This window comes from Cebus imitator, unplaced genomic scaffold (genome assembly GCF_001604975.1).
Source record: "Cebus imitator isolate Cc_AM_T3 unplaced genomic scaffold, Cebus_imitator-1.0 Scaffold334, whole genome shotgun sequence".
NCBI classification, from domain to species: domain Eukaryota; kingdom Metazoa; phylum Chordata; class Mammalia; order Primates; family Cebidae; genus Cebus; species Cebus imitator.
The window spans coordinates 1508513-1534584 of record NW_016107649.1 but is presented as its reverse complement, the minus strand read 5'-3'; the positions used below and the strand labels follow the sequence as shown (position 1 = coordinate 1534584).

Here is a 26072-nt window from a genome sequence, read left to right as displayed (position 1 = left end):
AAAATATTTAAAAATTACCTTTATTTCTAACTATATGAAACTCTCCAAAGGAGATAAACTTTGCAAACATTTTTTTTAATATTTATTTTTATTCCTCCTCGTCCCCCTCTTCTTTCTCTTCTTATTCCTCTTTCTCTCCTCCTCCTCCTCCTCCTTCTTCTTCAATATCTGGAATCGTGGATAATTTTCTTAATTCTCTACATGGCATTTTACTTGATATTAAACATAAGCACTCTTCATGATCATACAAACACTTTTGATTGCCAGGATGATATTTATCTAGTGGTCAAAGGCCCAAATTGAAGATAATTAGTTCCAAGAATCTAGAGGCCACCCACATATCATAGCTCATGCCCACTTCCTTCATTTTTAAACCCAGCCATGGTGGGTTAGTTCTCATATCACGTCATTCGGACCTCTTCTTCTGCCATCCTCTTATAATTTGAAGGACGCTTGTGATTACACTAGGCCAGATAATCCACGATAATCTCCCTATTTTAAGGTCAACTGATTAGCAACATTAATTCCATCTGCATCTTAATTCCCTTTTGCCATGGAACATAACATAATTCGCATGTTCCAGGGTTAAATGTCCTTTTAAAAATTATTTATTAGTAAATGAATAAATTTTACACTAAAAAGTGGGAAAAACACCCATAAGTCCATCACCCCTCTTTATATTAATTGTTTTTTTTCTTTTTTTTGAGACAGAGTTTCACTCTTGTTACCCAGGCTGGAGTGCAATGGCGCGATCTCGGCTCACCACAACCTCCGCCTCCTAGGTTCAGGCAATTCTCCTGCCTCAGCCTCCTGAGTAGCTGGGATTACAGGCATGCACCACCATGCCCAGCTAATTTTTTGTAGTTTTAGTAGAGACGGGGTTTCACCGTGTTGACCAGGATGGTCTCGATCTCTTGACCTCGTGATCCACCCGCCTCAGCCTCCCAAAGTGCTGGGATTACAGGCGTGAACCACTGTGCCCGGCCTATTAATTGTTTTTTACATCATAATTTTATATATTTTTAAATTAAAATTGCATTGTAGATAGTTAATGTTGTGAATATCACGTCAATAACAGAATAAAAATCCCATTGATTATATCCTCTGACATTTGTAGGGTTTCCATTGTAAGTATATGTATGTGTATGTGTTAGCTCTTAGAGTTGGAATAAACGTTGTAGTGCATCAAGGTTTTAGTTTTCCTGCATGTAAGATATTTTTGTGCTAACCCCAGAAATTTAATTAAAAGGCCAATTAAGGGTGTGGACAATTTAAGGCTTGCCAAATTGCCTTCCTGAAATCAGTGTATCTATTTATAAATCCACTGGCATTGCTGACTTTGTTTTGGTAAACTTTGCAGTTTTAAAACATAAGTCCTGTGTTCCTAGACTCTGGTTTACTAATTATTGATCTGTTTGACCAGTTACATGTTTCTCAAATAAAATTTTGTCTGGGTGGGGTGGCTCGAGCCTGTAATCCCAGCAGTTTGGGAGGCAGAAGGGGATGGATCACCTGAGGTCAAGAGTTTGTGACTGGCCTAGTCAACATGGCGAAATCCTGTCTCTACTAAAAATATAAAAATTAGCCAGGCATTGTGGTGGGTGCCTATAGTCCCAGCTACTATGGAGGCTAATGCAGGAGAATGGCTTGAACCTGGAAGGTGGAGGTTGCAGTGAGCCAGTGGTGCCATTGCTCTCCAGCCTGGGTGACAGAGTGAGACTCTGTCTCAAAAAAAAAAAAAAAGAAAGAAAAAATTTTGTATTTTTGTATTGACCAGTGATTGTGGTTATGGTGATACATTTTCATACAATGTGATAATGAAGACTGCTATATCAAGGGTTTCAGTGTAGTCACTTTGGATTCTCTGTTTCTAAGAGAATGTCTAAAGTTACCATTAGGCTTTTCAGGGTCCTAGCTCTTAAATATAAATACATTTCTAGGTAACTCGTATCCCATGGTTGACAAAAGGGCACTTATCTGTGGAAAGAGAACTTTAAAAGTTAAAAGACATTTTATGAATTATTCCTATGTGTTCATATTCAGAAGCTTCTGTGGTCATTGTGATTATTACATGTTAATATGGTTCCTGGTTCATAACTCCCATGGCCCTTGCTACAGTCTTTTGCTATAACATTGGAGTGCTTTAGGCCTCAGGAGCAAGTCTCAGAAAATAGAATGTTTCTTTCTGACCTTTTCCTGCCTTCCTTTCACCTGTCCAAGGCAGGACTTTAATCTGATCGTAGGTTATAAGACCCTCATTCCGGGAGGGCTCCTCTTACCCTGTAGGAAGGAATGCTGCACAGAGGGACCAAAAAGAATCTGAACAGACAGGCCTTGCTGGGTTTATTCTCTTATTCTATTAGCATTATAGCTTACCCTTATTGTCCAGTCATCTTTCTACACAGCTGTTCATACTTTGTTGAACCTATGCATAAAAATAAGACAATTTTCCCTGTATCTTTGGGTCTTCATTGTGAAGGATCCTTGTCAATACACATTGAATGAATAATCTGTCTTTTATGAATTGATTTCTGAGTGAACCTTCAGAAGTTCAAGGGAATGCCACCCATGCCCCCCTTGGCCTCTGCAGTGTGCATGTATTCAAGCCAAGAAATACCTCTGGAAAAAAATCTGCTAACAAGTCGTTATTTATGAAGAGACAACTCAATTTACCTTTTCCTGTTATGTTTGGATTTTTGAGATCATGTATTAACTTTATAGTAAAATTAAATATTATACTGAAATAAGATCAAATAAAATCAACCCAAACTATAAATAATCTTAACCTTTTTTTCTGATCAAAAGGAAGATGTTGAATAGGGAAATATAGTCCCTCTGCAAGTAGTTGAAGAAGTTTGGAGCCCCAGCAACACATTTCCCAGCTGCCTCTCTGGGTCTTTATAGCCTGTGCAATAGGAGCTCCCCTTACTACAGCCCCATCTCTTTGAAATCTTTCTCTCTGAATTCCTGTTGCTCTCAGAACTTGTACCGTATCATTTAAGAATTATAAAATGCCCCTGTAATTTGCTTTCTTCCTATATTATATTATTAATGTATGCTAGTCTTGTCTCTGAAACACAATTGTAAACTCTCTGAGAGTAGGAATTGTATCAAATTCTCTGGCACTTACCATAATTGTTGCCATAGGAGAGGGCATATAGTATTTGCTTAAGAAATACCCTTTGATTGAATGACTGCAGATCTGCTATTATTCAGGATCAGCCATGCTGTGCTGCAGTAAGGCAATAACAGCTTCATCTGGCTTAACACAGCAAAGGTTTATTTCCTGTTTGTGAAAGGTCATTTGAATTGGCAGGGGCTCTTCTCTGTTCAGTAAGTAGGCATACAGGCTTCTTTCACTTCAAGACTCCACTACATCAGCACGTGATTTCTAAGTTTGCTGTGTGAGGGAAAGGAAGGGATGAAGGAGTTACAGTGACTCCGTTTCATACCACTTTGGTTCGAATTTCTGTATCTCAGGAATTAGTCCCATGGGCCTAGCCTAGCCTAACCACAGGGGTGGCTAAGAAATGTAGGGAAGTACATAGATGTTCAGGAGCACTGATTGTCTATGCCACACATCTATATGACATCCTCCCGCAAAATAGCTATACTAACTAGTACTTCATTAGTGTCAGTGGGACAGCGGAACATTAAACTGGGCTCAGTTTGTATTAGCAACCAGATGTGCTAGATCTATTCACTCAGCAGGCATTTATTGAGTGCCTCTGTATACCAGGCACTATTTTAGGTTTTGGGAATACAGCAGGGGGAAAAACCATCAAAAGTTCTTACACTCACAGAACTAAGTTTTTCGTGGAAGGTGATAAACAGTTAACAAACAACATACAAAGTTTGTTAGTTGGTGATACATATTGGAGAAGAATAAAGTACAGAGGGAAATAGGGAATGTATTGGTGTGAAGAAGGAGGTTAGATTGCAATTTTAAATAGATTGATCAGGGAAAGTGTCACTGAGAAAGTATCACTGGAGCAAAAATCCAGAGATGAGAGGGCCAGTCATTTGGCTGTCAGAGCAAAGAGCATTCCCATAAGAGGTAACAGATACAAAGCCCTCAAGGTGGCGATGGGGGGTAGGCATGGAGTACTTGGCATGTCTTGTGAATGGCAAGAAAGCAAGTGTGGTCGCAGCAGGTGTGCAAGAGAGGATAGTGGAAGGATTGGGAGTGTGCTGAATACAGGCTATGTAGAACCTTATATGCTATTTAGGGTCAATGGCTTCTGCCCTGTAACATATGACACCATTCGGGAGTTTTGTGAAGAAGGGTGACACAATCACTGGCTGCTGTGTTGGGCTTAGATTATAGGGTCAAGGGCAAAAGCAGGCAGACACATTAGAGGTGACAGCAAATTTTAGGTGACAGATGGTGGTGGCTTGGACCTTTTCCATTCCCCCCAAAAGTTGACGGGCCACATTTTAAAGGGGAAAATGAATGCACAAACGTAAGATAGTTTTTGCTAATAAGATGTAAGCATACAGTCTAATTGTAATGTAATTTATTCTTACCACACATCTCATATTCTGTTGTTTCATTTATTGATTCAACAAGCATCTATTCAGTATTACTTCTTGCCAGGCCCTCTGTTAGGCACTGAGACAACAAATAAAAAATGATCTCTGCTTTTTGGAAACTTATGTTATAGTAGGATTATAGAAATTACCAAGCGTATAACATCATGTTAAAACCCAAAACAACAACAGCAGTAGAAATATAATCACTGTATAATTAAATGATGGAAATAACCAAAATTTATGAACTGTTTACTACGTGCTAGACATACCTATGGATATGATGATGATATAGATGGTCATTATAATTGTTATATTTTGTTGGCTATTTTTATAGCCAAATATACCATTTTAAAGTTAGAAAACTAGTGACCAAAACCCTAATCTGTTGGAAAGTATTTTTTCTGTGCTCTACAATTCAATGTAATCCTTGGTAATGTAGGATTATGTAATTCAATTAGGTAATTACATTACTAAGGACTTTTATCAGTCTAGTGCCAATCTAAAACCCAGCCCAGAAAATGTGTGTTTCATTTTTTCCCAATGTTACTAGTACCTCAGCCTCTCTTGATTTGTCAGCCTATTTAAGGTATCTTCATTGCATGTTTTTTTTTTTTCTTTTAATCATCTGCTTTGAAGGAGACTAAGCTGAAATTGCTGCTCAGCTCCCAAGATGGTGCCACCCAAATTGCATAACCTTTTCTACCTTTGCGGCTGCCTCACTGTGGTTCATCCTTTTGACTGGCAATACCTAAATCCTGTTGCCCATATGAAATCGTCAGGTAAGAGGTATATTTATTTGTTCAAGGTCATGAGCAACTGGTCTGTAGCCATACTTCAAGTGGCCCCCAAGAAGTTGCACATCTGCATATCTAAACAAGTCCTATTTAAATGGTTATGTAGATCCTCTTTTCTGCTGGAGCAGGGGAAAAGTTCTCACTTTTTCCTCATTTCAAATGAAATTGAAGAAGAACCAGTGTTCTTCAGTATCAGGACTGCAGGACAGAACTAGGATGGGATGTTTTAAGATACACTGGAAGCTCAGCTTGCAGTCACCACAGAGAGCCTCCTTAATGCCACCCCTTTTCTCTATGACTGCCCTAACACATGTCTACACACAAACATAGTAATGCAACTGCTCTGGAGTACACTCCAAGGCAGCCTCAAAACACCTGCTTTCATGAGGTGGAGAAGAGGCGGGTGTCTTTTTCAACAGGCATAATCTTGGTTAATAGTGGAAGGTCGTGTGAGATAACAATTTCAGGTCTTGGGATCCAAAGGGAAGCAATCCTTCCTACTTAATCATAGAGAGAAACAGGGACGAGTAGGTGCTAGGGAGTTCCGGATGAGAATGAATGTGATCACTTATTCTTTCTTGCCTTGTGGTAAGAGGGGTAGGAATGAAGAGGAAAACTTAGACAAATACAGGAAGAGTTTGCCAAAACAGGGCAACCATCTTTAGACAGCTACATGTAATATCACTAAGAGGGACCTTAACTGCAAAGAGATTGTTTCTGAAGCTTTGCAAATTCCTGCTCATTCCAGAGGGTTGTGATGCATTAACTTCTCTTTCCAGTCTCCTGTGGAGAGCAGTGCAGGAGGCTTCTGAATGTTGTCATACTGACTATACCCACAGAGCTGTGTACCTGGATAGTTGTTATTCTGGATCTAGTTGTTCAAGCTTGATGGGTGACTCTTTAGCATTTACAAAAGAGCTTTCGTAACTCAGTACCTTATAAATTTTGCCCTACTGCGTAACCAGGAAAATGAATGCATTAGTAGGAGAGGTTCTATATCTTATATCTACATTTGCATAGGACGTAGAATAATATCTCACAAGTCCATTCATCTTACAACATATCAGGAAGTTAAGGCATCAAGGATAAACTGGTGGCTAAGACAATAAGCGTATAGCCAAATTCAAGGGTCCTGCAGCCTAGATGACATTAATTCATTTTTCCTGTTACCTTTTTCATAGATTGAGAATAGGTAATATCTCATATGGTGGGAAAATCATCCAGGAAACATTTCTATCATTCACTTTTTATTGGTACAGGGTAAAAATGTCAAAACATTTTTCTTTTTAATCTCTTTATCTTTAAAAATCATTGGAAAGCTGTCATTGGACTGACAGAAACTTGAGGACAGAGACATTGTTTTATTTATCCTTACAGTCCCACCATTGAGTGCAATGCAATGCTCATTCTAAATTCAAAAATAAATGCAGACCAGGCACAGTGGCTCATGCCTATAATCCCAGCACTTTGGGAGGCTGAGGTGGGTGGATCACTTGAGGTCAGGAGTTCAAGACCAGCCTGGCCAACATAGTGAAATCCTGTCTCTATTTAAAAACAAATACAAAAAATTAGCTGGGTGTGGTGGCACACAACTATAGTCCTAGCTACTAGGGAGGTTGAGGCAGGAGAATTGCTTGAACCCACGAAGCGGACATTGCAGTAGTCAAGACTGCACCACTGTACTTCAGCCTGGGCTACAGAGTGAGACTCTGTCTCAAAACAAACAAACAAAAATGAATGCATACATACTGGTTAAAATACTAGAAATAGTTTATTAAATAAGATTAAAATAATAGGTGATTCTTTACAGTTTCTTACTAAATGAATATACAGAAAATATGGCTATGCAGGTAAAAAGTTTCGTAAAAATGGGCTAGAGATACCCTCAGCCCATTTTTGCTAATGGATTACATAAAGCCATATGAGTAATTTTCCTAGCATGTATACAATTCATCCCCAAACCCAAAACTGAACATCAGGAATATTTGACAAATGTATACCACGAAAAATATGTAATAGGATTAATAGCATACTATAGGTTCTGATCCTCTTATTAAAATAAAGTTGAAGAAAACTAAGAGGAGACATTTATAAATTCTGAACCACAAAATGATGTGAGTGGTTATTTGATCTGATGAGTCTTCTCCTTCCACTTCCTTAATGGTGACTCCTGAAAGATGGTTAGAGAATGGGAAATCCAGGCCTATAACTGGGTCAGCTGCAGGTTATGGAGCCTGTTCCACAGTCAGCCCCAGGCACCCTGGCACTAGTGCACAGGATATCATAGACCTATGTCAAAATCTGGGTCAGCTCAATGATTCCTGAGGCCTTCTCAGGGGTCAAGTGTTCTGGAACAGGCAGACCTATAGCCTCACCTTGACCTGAATGCTCCTGAATGCTGAGTGAGGAACCTTTTCAGAGAGAGCAGGTATTGGACAACCCAGGCACTCCTAATTTATTGGAAAAGGTTCCCTGGGCCTTTGAGATCTCACAAGCAGAGGCTTGTGCTGGGTGAATCTCTCCCATGGCTCCAGTACTGAGCCTCCAATTCTAGAAGTAGTGTCTCCAACACCAGCTGTGGCTCTGGGACTCCTTAGGGAGTTGTGTGAACCAGAGGTCTCCCTGCACCAAGCCCTGCACAGGCACATCATGCCTGCCTAGGAGTGGGGACGCAGCAGCTCCAGGCTGCTCATCACAGAAGAAAGGGCAGGTGTCCTTGCCCTAAGTCCTCCTCCTCGGGACTTGACATCTCCCTCCTACACCAGAAGCATGGCTCAGTACATAGTCTTTTATTGGAAGAAGAAGAGCCTTTTGTAATTCTAAATAGACCCTGAAAGTTCACCTAACAGGTAAAGTTTTTAAAAATAGTTTCTGTGGTTTGAATCTACCTGTGGGGAGGTTAGACCTGCTAAAACTCAAAAACCTTCCCTAAGGACACAGCACAGATTTACCTAGCCAGAATAAATTAACTCTGGGGAAGGAGTAAATAGCATTAGTTATCTGCCCATTATGTGTCATATTTTGTACTAAGAACTTGATCTACATTCTCACCTCATCTTTACAACTGTCCTGTGGGCTAGTCAAATGCTTTTATGTCATTTTACAAATGTGGATCGGAGAAGGGAGCAAATTGCCTAGGCCAGAGGATTATAGCTTGTAAGAGGTACACCTGAAATCTGAAATAGAACCATGTCCACCCAATTCCCAGGGTTCATCTCAACCCCATCACCCCTTGCCTTCCTTGCAACTATCTCTTACCACTTGACCATGGATTGCTGACCTGTGTGTCAGTCCAGGTGGTCTGGAACTTCAGCCCAGTGTCTCTTAAACTTTAATGGGCATTCCTTTTCCGATTCAGTAGAATTGGGGTAAAGTCCAGGGGCCTGCATTTCCAAGCTCCAGGTGGTGCCAGTGATGCTGGTCCACAGATCAGCTTTGAGTGGCCGGGCCTTATGTATTGAAAGGCTTCATCATGGGCAGGTGTTTCACATATGAGTCACCAGGCTGTAAATTGTGGAGGCTGTAAATTGGTTTCTCCGCATGACTCAAAACCTTTCTGGGCAGTGTTCCATGGTATTGATGCAGATACCATACCTAACATAGCTCTTGGCAACTGGCTAGCAGAGAGTAATCAACTCCCGCCATCCAATGGAATGAAGGAGTGGACAAGCTGGATATGTCAATAAAAGTGAGAGTCTGAATATACTGATATTTGATTCAACATCATGGAATTAAATATGGATTTGATTGGGGTTTAGAAAGGATAACAGATGAAGCTGCAGGAGTATGTGGAAGGGTTGCACCAGAAAGAGAAAAGGAGTTTTAGAAGTGGGTGAGTAAAAGACTGTATATGATAAAGGGTTTAAAGGAAAACAGGGGAGACCAGTGGCCATTCAGGTTACCTAAGCTCATTTTCACAAGTATTTGTTATGCATTGACTATGTGCCAGACATGTGATCTGTTAAGATCAGCGATGCAAAGACATGGATATGGCTCTGGAGAAATAGCCTAGTGTAGCATGCAGATACATAATTTTAATATGTGATAGGAAGAATGATTATGTGTGTGTACACACATACACATAGAATATATATAACACTGAGGATGAAATGATTAAGTCTGGGGAATCAGGGAAGGCTTCAGAGAAGATAGGATATCTGATCAAGGTATTGAAGTTTGAATAGGAGTTTGCCAAAAGGATTTAAGCATAGGCAGTAGCATTTACAAAGGTGCAGTGGCATCAATCAACCCAGTGTGTAGCTCAGGAGTGCTGTAGCACAAGGAAGGGGGATAACTTAAGGGGAAGAGACAGAAGAAGAGTACGAGGCAATGGGCCTCCAGTGAAGGGTTTCTTTGCAGTGCCGAGAAATTTGGGATTTAACTTGTGCACCTGTGAACCTCAGTATGTTTCAACCCCAGAATCCTGGAAGGATAGGCCACATTTGTGCAAGTAGCAGTGTGTTTGCTTAGGAAAGCATGTGTAGAATTAAATTTCTCCTACAAACTGCCTTCCAAAGAGATTACAATACATTCCTCATTCAAGGAAAGAACATTTACTGATAGGAAGCCATTGAAGGATTTTCAGAATTGTCTGGTGTTATTTGTGCTTTAAATCCCTCCAGGAGCTGTGTAAAGGATGTGTCCGAAGGGGTTAAGATCCAAGGTGGATAGAACAGGAGAGAGAGCAACAGCCTGGGCAAGAGACAGTGAGGACATCAATGAGACAGTTGAGCTAGAGGGTCAGAGATAGATTGTGGAGATCTTCCTAACCTAAAAACTGATGTTAGAAATAGAGGCTTGGTTGAACGTAGCGGGCTGCTGAGAAAGAGACAGGAGAGTAGGATGATTCCCAGGTTTCTAGCTTGCGATGCAGGAGATGAGGAGCTCTTGAGTTGCAGGCTGTGTAGCTGGAAGGTGAGAAGGGGGGAGCTGGAAGATGGTCATTGAGTTTCATTTTGGAAACTAAATGGTTTTGACATTCTTATGGGAAGGACATCAGGTAGAGATGTTGAAGGATAAGTTGTAGGCACAAATTGGAAATGTGAGATAAAGTTCATGTTTAGGAAAAACAGATTTGTGAAGTCATCTTTAATATACTCTGGATAGAAGTAGAACGAGAGGGCAAGGTTGTAAACATTTAGGAGGTAACAGTCCAAGGCAACCTGGGAGAAGGGCAATGTCTATCTTCATCTCTTTACCCTCCAAAAACCCTACAGAGTGTTTCAAACAGAGCAGACCCTCAATACTTTTGTATTTTACTTGTTAGTTTGAGAAAGAATGAAGGCCAGAAACTGTGGGAAGTAACTTGATTCTACTGGAATTTCTTTGCATAATAAAATCTGATGTGTAATGGATTACAAATGAAATAATATATACTTGTTTTTCAGCATGGGTCAACAAAATACAAGTAGTGATGGCTGCTGCATGCTCTGGCCAAACTAAAATTCCCCGGGGAAATGGGCCTTATTCCATTGGTTGTACAGACTTAATGTTTGATCACACTAACAAGGTAATGCTTTGATTTATCAGACTTATCCTGATACTCTAATATTGTCTGTCACTATGGCTCACTAGAAGGTGTCAGATGTGTCCTTGCCCTCACCTGAGAATGACTCATTTTGCAATGTGTATTTCTTCATATGAAGCCTTTTATTAGTTTAGCCATTCCCCAATTCTTTGCTATTGTCTGATTAATTTATCTATAAACCCTATTTTTCACTTCCTTAATATCTGAAGCCAGTCTGCTTATATTTTCTTTTCATTGAGATAAAATATTGTTTTACTGTTTCTCTTTCATGACTGTCTTCAATCACCACAGCAGCCTAAAAAGTTCTCTAGACCTCTTTGTGAACACAGAGGTACTTGAGTCCCTGCTAATGAAATAAGCAAAATAGCTGCTGGAATATGTCTGAGAAGCAACTTCTCTAAAAGTGCATTAATTTCTTTCTTAACAGGGCACCTTCTTGCGTTTGTATTATCCATCCCAAGATGATGATCGCCTTGACACCCTTTGGATCCCAAACAAAGAATATTTTTGGGGTCTCAGTAAATGTCTTGGAAGACACTGGCTTGTGGGCAACATTTTGAGGTTACTCTTTGGTAAGATTTCTGTTGATCCTTCTTTGTGAGCTCTAGTGTATAAGAAAACTTTGAAAACAACACAAATTTCAGGCAGTTAAGACCAAAGTAGATTTTTCTGCAGTGTAAATATCTCCTAAAATGATAAGGAAAGTATTTCTTTTTTTTTTTTTTTAAGTATTGAATAAAGTATTTATTCAATGACGTTTTTAATATTTCAGGAAGTATTTCTCATATTTTAATGTATACATGAACCACATGGTATCCCATTAAAAAAGCAAATTTTTGTTCAGTTTTTAGAAGAAGGTGCTAAGATTTCTTTCATTTGAAACTTCTTTGTGATACCATTACCGCCGTTCTGCTGATTTCAGTTATGACTCATGCTGACTTCAAAATTAAAGCCCAGGCAACTATGACAGAAGGAAGAGTTCTCATTTTGTCCATCCTGAGTTGGATGGGGGTGGCCAAGAGTATCAGACTGACTGACATCTTTCTATGACTGCTCTTTAGTTTTCCATCTGATGTACCACGGAGAGGGCAATAATGTGGTGAGAATAGCAGGTTCTCTGGTGTGGCCACTATCCTGCATGCTATGTGCTAAAGTCAGACCAAAAAAGAAAAAAAGTAGAAGCCACCAAACTCTCCAGATCCAAAACAAAGGAGTCAAAGCTAATGCCTGAAGAGACTCTACTCTCATTCCCATCACCTACCCCCATCACTAAGACAATCTGATGTGCATTCTTTACTTATTTTCTACATTTTAGTAATGTAGAATTTTCCTTCCTTCCTATCTGTTTGACTAGACTCTACGGATGTTGGGCTGATGTTAACTGTGTCTTCACGTTTCTCCTTCAAAACTATCTACAACTTTTGGGATTCATCTTAAACATCTCCTTCTAATTTTCTTAAAAACCCCTTATAACAGAAATTAAAATACTGTAACTCTGCATATTTATGTTGCAAAAAAACTTATAAATCACTTCATCACAGTCAGTCTTCATGACCACATCTGCATTTTATAGATGAGAAAGTGAAACACAAATGATTGCTAATAATACTGGTGACAATAAAAACTGAGAAGTGAAAGAAGACAATATTTTCATTTTTGAGCCCCTTACTATGTGATGGATAGGTGCTTTACATATATTAGCTTTACATATATTACCTAATTAAATAAAATTCTCAGAAAAAACCCTGTAAAAGAGATATCATTTTCTCAATTTTACAGAAGAGGAATCCGAGGCACAGAAAGTTTGAGGAACTTGCCCAGGATCCATAGCTAGGAAGTGGCAGAGCTGCATTCACGACTCTGTATGAAGTCAGCAGTTTCTCTACCTTTGGCTGCATGATTATGACCAAATTGTAAGGAGCAGAGTCTCTGATTGTTAGATTCTGGCTCTCAGTGTAATGTAGCTGAGGTTTTATGGGTAGTTTTTTTTTTTTGGGTAGTATAGGTAGTTTGGGTTCAGAACATTCCCTTCAAAGTTTTTCCAAAACCTGGAAACGGCAATAAGTAGCAGCCTTTGTGACTACACTGATAAGTAGGAAAATCTCTCACCTTAAGTACAGAGCTGGCAGTGAGAACTCATCATGAATGATCCTATGGTCTGAGAAAAGAACTTACAGTTCATGTCTTTGGTTCGTGAGTATCTAGTAGCAGTCTTTTTAATGAATTTACTATTCATCATAGAAAAGTAGATATAAATCAGATGGGTCTGCATTTTATGCTAATGAGATCTGAATTAAATTCACTAGCAACACTCAGAGAAATCACTAACTATAATCTCCTGTCATTGTCTAGGTTCCATGACAACTCCTGCAAACTGGAATTCCCTGCTGAGGACTGGTGAAAAATATCCACTCGTTGTTTTTTCTCATGGTCTTGGAGCATTCAGGTAGTGTTTGAGAGGTTGAACAAGTTCAGCTTCTAGGAATAAATGACAGTTTTTTTATTCAAAAAAGAAATAGCAGATTTTGGAATGTCATGCAGGCCCTTGTCTGGAGGAGTTGGGTTTCCTCAATAATTGGCTTTGGGTCTATTGATCAGTCCTAGCCCTATCTTGTCAAGTAGTTTTTTTTCCCTACTACTACCTCATTGGGATTAGCCTCACAGCAGAGAAGAGAGGGTAATGCATTTTTGATAATTGCCCTTCTATATTGTAATATTTACACTTTTAAAATTATCCTCAGTAAAGTTTAGGACTTCTGAGAAACCAAGAATAGATGAGCTGTGAAAGGCATTTATTTATTATTTTTTTATTGCATTTTAGGTTTTGAGGTACATGTGAAGAACATGCAAGATTGTTGCATAGGTACACACATGGCAGTGTGATTTGCTGCCTTCCTTCCCATCACCTATATCTGGCATTTCTCCCCATGCTATCTCTCCTGGAAACCATCATTCTCTGCAAACTGACACAACAGCAGAAAGGCATTTATTAAGAGAAATATCTGTGAAGGATAGAGAAGGAGCAGGAAAAGATGGGGCGAACCTAATTACCATGCTACAGGTTGGACACCTGAAAAGGTGATGGGGAAAGGAGAAGGATTGGGTAAAAAGAACCTCAGACTATAGCACAGTTCTAAGAAATATTGAGCCAGGCCAATGGAAGGAGTGCTTGACCAAATTTGCTTATCAAGAGTCCTGTATCTCATAGGAATGGGCTAATGTTAGTACCCACACCGTGCCAAATCTCTGGGAGCAGGTGACTGGATGCTTACCTTCTACTTGACCATGGTGATGGATCCAGAGGGCAGAAGCTGGATGGGGTTTTTAGTTAACTATGCTGTATGTAGCATGATAGCTGAATGGCACATTTTCAGGACAACAACAACCCTCTTCACTTTCTTCCACCACTTTCTCAACTGTCACCCCTCTTCTACCTCAGGGGATTGTAAGATGCAGAAAGTAAGAGAGATGGCTTTTAGCTGGGAAGAAGTTGGGTAGCACCTGAAAAAAAGAATTCTCTTCAGCACTTTAGTTGTAGTTCAGTTAGCTGTTTGATTTCTCCCACACTAGTGATTGACAAATTAGAACCCAAGGGCCAAATCCAGCCCACTGCCTATTTCTATAAAGTTTTACAGGAACACAGACACACCCATTCATTTTTGTATATTGTCTATGGCTACTTTTGTCCTACAACATCAGAGTACAGTAGTGGTGACAAAGATTGTATGGCCCACAAAGCTGGAAATATTTACTGTCTGGCCTTCTACAGAAAAAGTTTACTAATCCCTGTGCCAGATCATTTCCTGCTCTTGAAAAGGTCCTGTGTTTTCAGCAACAAAGACATAGTTTCTAGCTACCTCCTTTTTATTCTCTGTGGACATTTCCTATTGAATGCATGGTATGAGGAAAAGGTTGTGCAAATGATGTGGAAGAGAGCATAAATGCAGTGCTTAGCACATGATTTTTCAATTATTTCACCCAGTCCAATCATTTAAATAACAGCTAACATGTGTTAAATATTTCACTGTTTCAAATACGATTATAAGTAATGAAAATGTATTAATTCAATTGATCCTCACTGATGAGATACCGTACTATTATGGCATCACCATTTTATAGATGAAGAACCAAGGCAGAGAAAATATTGTGACTTACCAAAGGTACACAGCTAACAAGTGGTAGAACCAGTGTTCAAACTCAGTGGTCAAACTGCAGATCTCATTCTCATAACTACCATACTGTCCTGATTTCCTATGTACGTTATCTTAGCAAAACCTTACAACTACCCTAAAACAAATGCTTTGCCCTTAGGCCCATTTTACAGGTGAGGACAAAAATGCAGTAATTACCTAAAATCATATAGCTGGTAAGTGGCAGAGCCAAGATTAAAACACCAAACTCTCAAAGACAATATTTATAATCCCTGCACCAGTTTTCTCAACCTCAGTAGTCTTTGACAGCATCCCTTTACCCACTAGACACCAGTAGGACTCTCGCCCACATTAGTGATAATGAAAATACCTCCAGACGTTGTCAAATATCCCCTAAGAAACAAAATCACCCTCCTTTAAGAACCATAGCTCTCCATTCTACCCCAGGGCACTACTACAGGGATGTAATGGCCTTCACGTTCCCAGTTTCATTAGTGGACACAGCCTTGTAATCATGACTGGTAGTTGTAATGCTTCCCTCTTTTTGTTTTGAAGGACACTTTATTCTGCTATTGGCATTGACCTGGCATCTCATGGGTTTATAGTTGCTGCTGTAGAACACAGGTATGTTACCTGATGTAATTGGGCTCTTTGACCAACTACAGGGAATGTTAATGCTCACAACTATGTTTCTAATTTTCATAAAAGTTTATTTAAAATGTTGATGAAACTTTCAAGTATGATTACATGATGAGCAAAAAAGGAGATTGGGTTTGATTGTTGACTTAAAAATATCTAACATTTCTAGAGTGTTTATTGCCTGCCATATCCTATGTGAAATGTTTTTAATATACTATTTCATTTAGTCTTCATAACAATCCTATTAGATGGTTATCATTATTATTATTATTGTTGTTGTTGTTTTAAGGGAGAGGAATATAGAGGTGATAAAGGATAATTTGCCCAAAGTCACACAACTAGTAAGTAGCAGTGCTGGGATTTGATTCCTGAGAGCGAGTTTCAACATGGCTAACATTGCCTCCCAAAATTAGGAAGATAGAATGGATTTAGTTTACCTGCAACTTGACAATAGACAATAAGGTTTTTTTTTCCTGGAACTCCTTTAGGGTCTTCTTTAATTTAAGAGAAAGTAGAGAGTAGAAGAAGAAAGGGAAGTCAAAAGATCAAAGGAAGTTGAGCCAAGGATGGAATTGAGAAATATGGGTCAGATGAGGAAGGGAAAAGGAGCATGCATAAATAACAATTTTGCTTGTATTATAGAGATGGATCGGCATCTGCAACTTATTATTTCAAGGACCAATCTGCTGCAGAAATGGGGAACAAGTCTTGGCTCTACTTTAGAGCCCTGAAACAAGAGGATATGCATATACGAAATAAGCAGGTACATTGCAATGAAACGAGAGGTGGATGGTGACCTAAAAGCATGTACAAAAGGACGTCATTTGTTAATTTAATTTTACATATGTCAAGTTATGCTCCTAGCTCTCCTATTTCCCATTCCCAAAAGATCTGTCAATAGATTCCCAGAGTAGTAAAATTCCCTTAATGGAATGACTGGTTCATAGTAAAAACAAAGGCAAATACAAAAATTTGGGAGATGACAGTGAATATTCAGAATTCCCTTGAATTACAACTTCTAATTTTAGAATCTAAAAAGTGCTAGAAAATAAATTAATAGATTCTCCCTCATAGGCAATATAAAAAGATTACTTTTCAGAGAGACAGTATACAATAGAATTAAGAGTGTGGGGCCGGCCAGGTGTGGTGGCCGACGCCTGTAATCCCAGCACTTTGGGAGGCTGAGGCAGGCGGATCACGAGGTCAAGAGATTGAGACCATCTTGGCCAACATGGTGAAACCCCATCTCTACTAAAAATACAAAAATTAGCTGGGCGTGGTGGTGCGTGCCTAGAGTCTCAGCTACTCGGGAGGCTGAGGCAGGAGAATTTCGTGAACCCAGGAGGCGGAGGTTGCAGTGAGCCAAGATTGCGCCACTGCACTCCAGCCACCTTAGAACCCAACTTTCTATGTTTGAATCCTGGCTCCACCACTTAGCTTTGTTACAAAATAAATGAATAACAACATTATTTGTCTTACAGAGCTATTAGGGCAATTAAGTGAAGTGTATTGGCTTCCTCTTTGTAGTGGGTATTTTACATGTGTTATCACATTTAAGCCCACCCACATTTCCTTTAGGTAGGCATTATTATACAATCAATGGAAACTCAGAGAGGTTAAGTAAATCATCTCAAGTCACATAGTAGGTAAGCAACAGAGCCAGGATTTGGACTAAGCTATACCTATGTGCAAAGCTGATGCCTGTGTCATCATGGTAGCCTGTATTATAATCACTAATCACATTTCCAGTTTATAACTGACCAACCATTTTTCCCACACACAACTTCTACACAAACTTTAAAATAAGTGTCGTAACTTTTTACTTTGTTATTTCCTTCTTCTAATTATTAGGTACAGCAAAGAGCAAAAGAATGTTCCCAAGCTCTCAGTCTGATTCTTGACATTGATCATGGAAAGCCAGTGAAGAATGCATTAGATATAAAGTTTGATATGGAACAACTGAAGGTAAGCTAAAAAAAGAAAGTAATTTTTCCCTTTTCCTACAGTTCTTTATCGTTTTTTGTCATCTGATTTTCTGATATATTGCAAGGTACAATATGACAAAGGGCTGCAACCACTGTCCCCCCAACACACACACACACACACACACACACACACACACACACACACACAGCAGTACAAGTAATATATTGCAGCAATGAAGAATGCATTATCTTGGACTAAATATGAAATTGCCAAAAGCTAGTCAGTTTTGATCTACAAAAATAGCAATGTCATATGGTTCAACGTAATTCCTGTGGAGGTATTATAATTTCATGGACAGCTCCTGCATGTTTTTAAGCTTGATCTTGAAAATTTGACACAAGTTTTGGAGCAGGTGGAAAAATATCAGACAGAGTGGGCAGCATAAGCAAAGACTCAAAAGTATGTGTGGCATGTGGAGTCCGGAGAATAGGGGAAACTAGAGAGTAAGATGATGGTCTGTTCTCCAGATACAATGAAGAAATTTGTTGTCACCTCAAGGAACCACTCTCTTCTGTATCCTTGCCTTTGTTTATATTGTCCCCTTGGTTTGACACACCCTTCCCCTTAACTAACTCCTACCTAATTTCAAGACTCCAGTTAAGCATCACCTCCTCTAAGAAGCTTTCTTGGACCCCAATGCCCACTTCTGGACTGGGCTCGCTGTTTGTCACGTGTGTTCCTTGGTGCCACTGTATTATATTACATCATGCCTCTGTATGACTTTCTTCCCTGATGGACTGCAAGCTCACTGAAATGAGACTGCAGTGCCTGGCCACAGAGAAGGTACTCAATAAATACTCATGGAATGAACAAACTAATAAACATGGGGCGAGGAGAGGCAGAAATCAGAACTGATGTACGAAGACCATTAAGTTTACTTTCCCCCTAAAATGCAATAAAAAAATAAAAAAAATAAAGAATAAAAAAAGTTTACTTTCAAACCTTTACATATGATATATATATGTATATATATTTACATATATATGTAAATGTTTTTATATGTATATATGTCTGTGTGTATATGTATAAATGTATGTGTGTATATGTATATTCTGTTTTATAAGAAATTAAGGTATTTAACCATCTCCATTAAATGAACAATTATATGTTTGACAAAATCATTTCTTCTAACACCATGAGATAGTTATAAATTTATATTGTGCTTTTTCACATAGGGCTCTATTGATAGAGAAAAAGTAGCAGTAATTGGACATTCTTTTGGTGGAGCAACAGTTATTCAGACTCTTAGTGAAGATCAGAGATTCAGGTAAGAAAATAAGATAGTAGAGCAAGAGAATAACAAATTATTGGAAGAGGGAGAGTAATAACTCATGTAAGATATAATTTTTTAAATTAAATTCTTAGTGAAGAAGGGATCTCTTGGAGTTTATAAGGCTATTTTTTTTTTTTTTTTTTTGCCTCCATCAAGTACTCTATATACATTTTCCTAGGCTAAAACATCTACTTCTCCTGCTATTAAAATCTCTCCCTACTCCCATATGTTTTCCCTCATTATTTTTTGTCTACCCAAGGGCTTAACACTTTTCACTTAAAATTTATCTTTATATAATTTTTGTGACATAATGATTGTGATAATAATATTGTCATCTTACAGTACTGCCAGACTTCTCCAGTGGGCAGGATATTTTTTAATTAGGTTTTAAGATGGAGCTGGATCTAAAATTACGATTATCTGCTTAGGATTTGTGACCAGACCCCAGTTTTCTAGCTTGCAGGAACCTTTTCTTTCTTGAACTACTTCATTCCAGACTGACGAGATCACATAGGACCAACCGTACAGAGAGTGGGCAGGATCATTTGTGAAACTTCACCTCAGATTTCTTAGAAGTCTATTTCAGTGTAAGAGAATTCTCTTCTTTCATTCATTTAGAAAATGGTCAGGAAACATAGAATAAACTTACTTTTAAAAAGGATGTCAGTTAGATTTTCAAATGATATGCTCCATATGTTTTTCTTCAACCCTTAGTTTTTCAGCTGAAGCGCCTCTAAATATAAAGTAATGGGTCCAGTTGTTACTCTGAAAAAGCTATAATAAATACAGTACAAGGTAGATAAAAGCTCTGAAAATCGAGGTGAATTTATTATCCTTTTTCAGATACTTCACAAAATTGAAGAAATTATGTATTTTAAAATTTATTTTGAATAAAAAATTTTAAGGATATATCATTCAAATGGTTGCAATTCCTAAAAGGCATATAAAGAAAATTAGTATACTTAATTCCAGGTCTGTTGCCATACAAAGCTAATCATATTCCTTTCCCACATTGAAGTATAATACCTCTTGAACCCAATGAGATAATCCATAATAAACTGGTATGGTGTGTGTCCATACTAAACTGGTATGGTGTGTGTCCATACCTAGCATTATTAGGAAGTCCTAAATGTTGGCTAGTATGTAATCAACCTTCTTTCATCATTGTCAACAAATATCTACAGATGTGGTATTGCCCTGGATGCATGGATGTTTCCACTGGGTGAAGAAGTATATTCCAGAATTCCTCAGCCCCTCTTTTTTATTAACTCTGAACATTTCCAATATCCTGCTAATATTCTAAAAATGAAAAAATGCTACTCACCTGGTAAAGAAAGAAAGATGATTACAATCAGGTAAGTATTAGTGACTTATTTCATCTGAAACAAACTTGAAGCTTGGATAAATATCAGTGGATAGCATTTGGTAACCATTACAGAATTGCTGAATTGGTTATTTAGACTTTCAGTAAGGAGAGTATTAGATAATCTCAGTTTCTAAGTACATTTAGACTTACTCTTTTTAAAATGGAAATGTTAATGTATATAGTCTATATAGTGGCTATATTAGTCTGTTCTCACATTGCTATAAAGAAATACTTAAGACCTGGTAATTTATAAAGAAAAGAGGTTTAATTGGCTCACAGTTCTGCAGCCTATGCAGGAGGCATTATGTTGGCATCTGCTCAGCTTCTGGGGAGGCCTCAGGAAACTTATAATTATGGCGGATGGCAGTGGGGGCATGAGCACTTCACATGGCTGGAGCAGGAGGAAGAGAGGGATGGGTGAAGGTACTGCATACTTTTAAATAACCAGGTCTCACAAGAACTATCACAGTGACAGCACCAAGGGGGATGGTGTGAAACTATGAGAAACTACCCCCATGTTCCAATCACCTCCCACCAGTCCCTACCTCTGACACGGGGGATTCCAACTTAACATGTGATTTGGTGGGGATACAGATCCAAACTATATCACTGGTAATTAAAACTAGCATTATACTACATGCTACTTTAATCTAAATACCAGAACATGCCTATACATTTTTGGGAGCAGAGCTAGGGGGAAGTATTCCATCATTAGGCTGGGCTAGGAACTCTTTAAAGAAAAAGTTAGATTACCTATTGAGACCTGCCATATACTTACGTGGTGAGAAAGAATATGAATTTATAAATTTCCCGAAGCTATAATGGGGTACCATCAAGTGTTGCCAATCCTTATATCCTGGATGCGAAAAAGAACTCCTGATAAGGTTTTGAACTCTCAGTGAGATATTACAAAGCAAAGGTAGACCTGAACTTACCCCTCTCCTATCTGAAACCTGATTTATTTAGAAGAGAAGAGAAGAGGCAGGAAGGAGACATACAGAGTATAGGCGATAACCACTATGGGCCCAGAGAACAGAGGGGTCTCTTCCAACCGAAAGGGATTCTTAGATGATACTAAAATTGGATTTTTTAAGATCGAGAGAGTTTAGATAGTAAGAAAGCGTTTAGGTATTTCAGGCAAGGACTTCCATTTAGCTTATGTCTATGGTTCAAGTCTCTCTAATTCTAAAACAGAAATAATACAAATCACCTAACCTTCCCTCAACCCTACTTCCTTACTAGGTTCTCACCTTGTCTTTCTTCCCTTCTCTGCTAGCAACCTTCAAAGAATAGACAATATCAATTATTGCATGTGCTTATTTCTACTCACTCTTTGACTCTTGTAGTCTAGCTTTCTGGGCCCCCACCAGATGCCAAAGCAAAAGCATTAAAAACCTGCTGCACACCACATCAGCAGCCTCTTCACGGCCTCAACCTTGCTCTCTGCATCTGTTCAACATTGCTGACCACCCCTCTTCCTGCTCCCTTGGCTACTATGACCCTCCTCTTTGCTGCTTCTCCTCGTCATTTATGCCGCTCCTTCCATTTCTCTTCCTCAGGTCAGTTCTCCACTGTCAGAGCATCCAAGCTTCTGCTTTCAATTCTCTCATAATCCTGCTGTTTATCTTCTTTATGTTTCTGACATTCAAGTTTCCTATTAGAATGTGGGGAATAGTGAGAGGGAGTTAAGTAGAGTTGTTTTGAGCTTAGATAACTATTAAGAATGATGGTTTGTTTATAAGAACCAGCAGAGTGAAGAGGCAGAGCAGCTTTGGGCAGGGCTGGGAAGATGTCTTTTAACTTCACCATATCTTAGCTTGAGACCTGGGAAATCTGTATACAGATGCCTGGCCACAAATTGGATGATTACATAATTTACATGATATCATAGATGAAACATCTGAAGTAGAAGAGATTACAAAGTGAGAAAAGTGTTGGTCTGCCAATAGAATCCTAAGGAATGCCTACATTCAGCCAATGGGAAATGCGTGAAGAGCCAGTGAAGAACACCGAGTGGTTAGGGTCAGAAGGGAAGGTGCAACGTTAAAGAAACAAAAAGAAAAGAAGTGCAAGAAAGCCATTAACTGTCAAATGTCCCAGTGGTGGTAGAAAATGGGCACTTACAAAAAGGCCATTCTATTTGATGTTAGGCTATTGATGAATTCAGAGAGAAGTGCAAATGATATTTTTAAAGTGCCTAGAGTTTAATACTGGGAAAGATGTTGTTTGTTTGTTTGAAATCTATTTCCTCTAAGGCTTAAATCTAAAGTGATTTGACTAGCATCAAATACATGGCACGATCAATGGTGAGGGGAGGTGGCAGGTTCTGGCTCTGATTTCAGGGACTTTTCAATACACAACACATTCCAATACTTGGAAGTATTCCTATTTACTAAAAAGCAGGAATCATTCCTTCTAAAATCAAGATACCAAGCAAGACCAGGATTCTTTAAGTTGTATCTCTACAGGAAAGATGAATATACTCTGGGATCCCTAAACAAACAGCCTGTGACCCTTGAAATACATTTAAGTAGATCAAATTACAAGTTTTATTTCCTTGGTTTTCAGTAAATAGACCAACAAGGTATCTTTCCTCTACCCTAACTAAGAAAAATAATTTTATTAAACAATGTTACTTTTAAATGTCTTGTTTCTCTTGTTTCTCTTTTCTCTAGGGGTTCAGTCCATCAGAATTTTGCTGACTTTACTTTTGGAACTGGCAAAATAATTGGACGTATGCTCAAATTAAAGGGAGATATAGATTCAGATGTAGCTATTGATCTTAGCAACAAAGCTTCATTAGCATTCTTGCAAAAGCATTTAGGTAAGAAACTAATATTTTTTTCATGACCTAAATAAGATGACTCTCAGGATAAAACTGTCTATCTTAATACAGCTTTAGTACCATTTTAACTATTTCCAGCTGGTTTACAATGTAACAAAGCAGTAAATCTATTTGAAAACAGAAATTTGAGAAAGTCAGTTTTGCTGCTTTACATACCGTGTATCATAGAAAGCAAACCCAACTGTTAAAAGCTAACAATCTTCATATGAAGACTGAAGTGGACTGCCACGTTGAGGATACTGACAGCAGGTTGCCTCACTCCTATCCCATTTGCATTCAGCTGCTAAGGCAGCCGTGGGGCAGGTGACACAGAGCACCTTGTCTCTATCATCCTGATGCAACTTGTGTAATTCCTAACTCTATATTGCCACCTAGGGGCACCAAATTGTTTAATGTGCTCAAAAGTTTAATACGTTCATTAATGCTTTATATTTTATAGGACTTCATAAAGATTTTGATCAGTGGGACCGCTTGATTGAAGGAGATGATCAGAATCTTATCCCAGGGACCAACATTAACACAACCAATCCACACATCATGCTACAGAACTCTTCAGGAATAGAGAAATAGGATTAAAGGGATTTTGTTAAAGTCTTGTTCCTAAACTGTCTAAAATTATGTGTATATATGTACATGAGAGGAAGAGAGAGACTTTTAATGTATTTTCCCAAAGGACTCATTTTAAAATATAGGTGATACTATAATGGTGATTGAAGCTTGGGCTAAGAATTTTTTCCCTTTACATGTAAAGAATACAGTATACAATATTCATATCAACCTAAATTTTAATTTTACTAAGATGATTCCTTTTTAGTGTCAAAGTTAAAAACTGCTTTTACACTACTTTGATAGACAAGTAGATTAAAACAGGCAAAATGCCAGTGGAAAACTGTTGCAATGATACAAGACTCCCTATATATATAGTAAAAACAAAATTTCTTGCCTTTTATTCTCTATTCTAGGCAATAGGGTTAGTTTTAGCAGCTTGATATTCTAAGTAGAATTTGGCAGCACTTCTCTTTGACTTCTGGTCTTGGTAACAAAAATTAGATCAAGCAAAAGCCATTGTTTTACACAGGATTGGTGGTACCCCACAATTTCAAATCATGACTAAATGAGGGGTAGAGAAGGGTTAAGAATATTAGAGATAAGATGAAGGCAATGGATTAGAGAAAATAGGTAGTTTGGGGCATTTTCTTTAATTCTTTAATGCATTCTACTTACTAAAGAAAGGTTTCATTGAATTGCTTCATTGAAGCAATTCATTCATGAATTTCATTGAATTGTTTCATTGAAGGTATTATAGCTTACAGTAGGGATTCCAGTTATAATACATTACTCACACAAAGGCTGTGAAGGTTAATAAAACATTCAGAATTACATTTAGCTTCTTCATATTTCAATAACTTTAATGTTTTCAATTCTATATGTAGTAGTAAAACAGAATGACATGATTAAATGGAGGTAAAAATATAGCTTAAGAGTTTATACATACACTTATAAATATGGGAATCATGGAAAATGATTTTATTTCCTAAGGGATATAAAAATGTATACCATTCATTTGGTACCTTAGTCCTGTCTTATTGGTTTCAGGTGAAAAGTCACTCATTCTGAGAAATTTGACTTCTGTAGCCATTCAGATTAAATTTTTTTAAATAGGGAGCTAAACTCAGCTTGAAAATGAAGGCTTTCTATAATCTGACCCTAATGCATCTTCTCTGAGCTTTTCTCCTGGCAGTTCATACTATATTGTCTATATGAGTAAGCCAAACGTCTACTCATTATCCCACGAATAAGTAATATACTCATTTACCTCAATTACTTTTAATACAAAACCATCTCCTTTCTACTTACTGAAATCATACCTGGTTTTTAAGGTTCATAATTCTATTTCAATTAGGCTACAGAGTCTGATAATGCTTCATAGACATACACCTTTACCCCAGTCTCATTTACCTTCTCCCTATTCATTGTAGAAATAAACATTTCAACTGTATGGATGTCCCATTCAACACTTTTTTTTTTTTTTTAACAATCTTTTGTTGGTGGTCCATGCTGATGCTGAAAGGAGAAAACTATTGAAAATATCTAATAAGGTTAAAAAGAAATAACCTAGCATAGTGCACAATGAGTATTTTTCAGAAAAAAGAAACAAACATTTACCAAATGCCTACTCCTTTTCAGGGACTTTACATCAATTATTTCCAAAACACTGCAAGAAAGGTTTTATTACCACTACTTTAGTAGTGGAGAAGATCAAAGCTCAAAATATTATATAATTTTCCCATGTGACATATCTGTTAAGCAGTATATAGCTAAGCTCTGTTTTCAGAAACTAAGATCTATACTTTGCAAAATCATGTTTAAAGTCACGGGCATTAAAGTTAGGTATGTCTGGGTTTTACCAAGCCTCTGAGACTCACTAGCTAGCGGACCTTAGGCAACTTATTTAACTTCTCTAAGGAGCTTCAATTTTCTCGCCTATAAAATATGGATAATATTGATATGTACCTCAAAGTTGATGATTAAAGTGAAAAAATACATTCAAAGTACAAGTGACTAATATGTAAGAGCTTACATTTATTACCATGCTTTCCCCAATCCTCCATTATAGAGGAGAGAGTGAACCAAGTATGTTTAAGAATTTGACTTCCTTTTTAATAAAATAAGACCATCACATTAATGATAAACTTTATTTAAGGATAAACTTTATTCAAATCGTGTATTAGAATACTTCCAAATTCAAACAGAATGTTAGTCAAATGTTTAGACAGACAGGCAAAGCTTCAAAATCAAGACAAAAATTCTGAAGGAGATACTGCTAAAACACTATCCTCCTAAGTAATATCAAATAATGTACTTGTCATTAGCCTGTATTTTTTCTATTTTAACTTAAACACTATTTGAAAGGTACCAAAATATTTTTTATTTTTTTGAGACAGAGTCTTGTTCTGT

The 26072-nt window shown here is 38.0% G+C and overlaps 1 protein-coding gene across 3 annotated transcripts in view; it reads left to right on the top strand.

Annotated features, from left to right (window-relative positions):
- PLA2G7 (phospholipase A2 group VII) overlaps positions 1 to 25660 on the top strand; it is a 32083-nt gene extending 6423 nt beyond the window's left edge. For all 3 annotated transcript variants that reach the window (XM_017505143.2, XM_017505142.2, XM_017505141.2), the window contains 11 exons: positions 5170 to 5312; positions 10715 to 10836; positions 11282 to 11426; positions 13207 to 13300; positions 15561 to 15629; positions 16287 to 16407; positions 17496 to 17609; positions 18806 to 18897; positions 20088 to 20258; positions 22945 to 23093; positions 23554 to 25660. In XM_017505143.2, the coding sequence (XP_017360632.1) occupies positions 5204 to 5312; positions 10715 to 10836; positions 11282 to 11426; positions 13207 to 13300; positions 15561 to 15629; positions 16287 to 16407; positions 17496 to 17609; positions 18806 to 18897; positions 20088 to 20258; positions 22945 to 23093; positions 23554 to 23684 (1317 nt within the window). In that variant the 5' untranslated portion in view covers positions 5170 to 5203 and the 3' untranslated portion in view covers positions 23685 to 25660. The remainder of the gene's footprint in view (positions 1 to 5169; positions 5313 to 10714; positions 10837 to 11281; positions 11427 to 13206; positions 13301 to 15560; positions 15630 to 16286; positions 16408 to 17495; positions 17610 to 18805; positions 18898 to 20087; positions 20259 to 22944; positions 23094 to 23553) is intronic.
- The last annotated feature ends 412 nt before the right edge of the window (positions 25661 to 26072 follow it).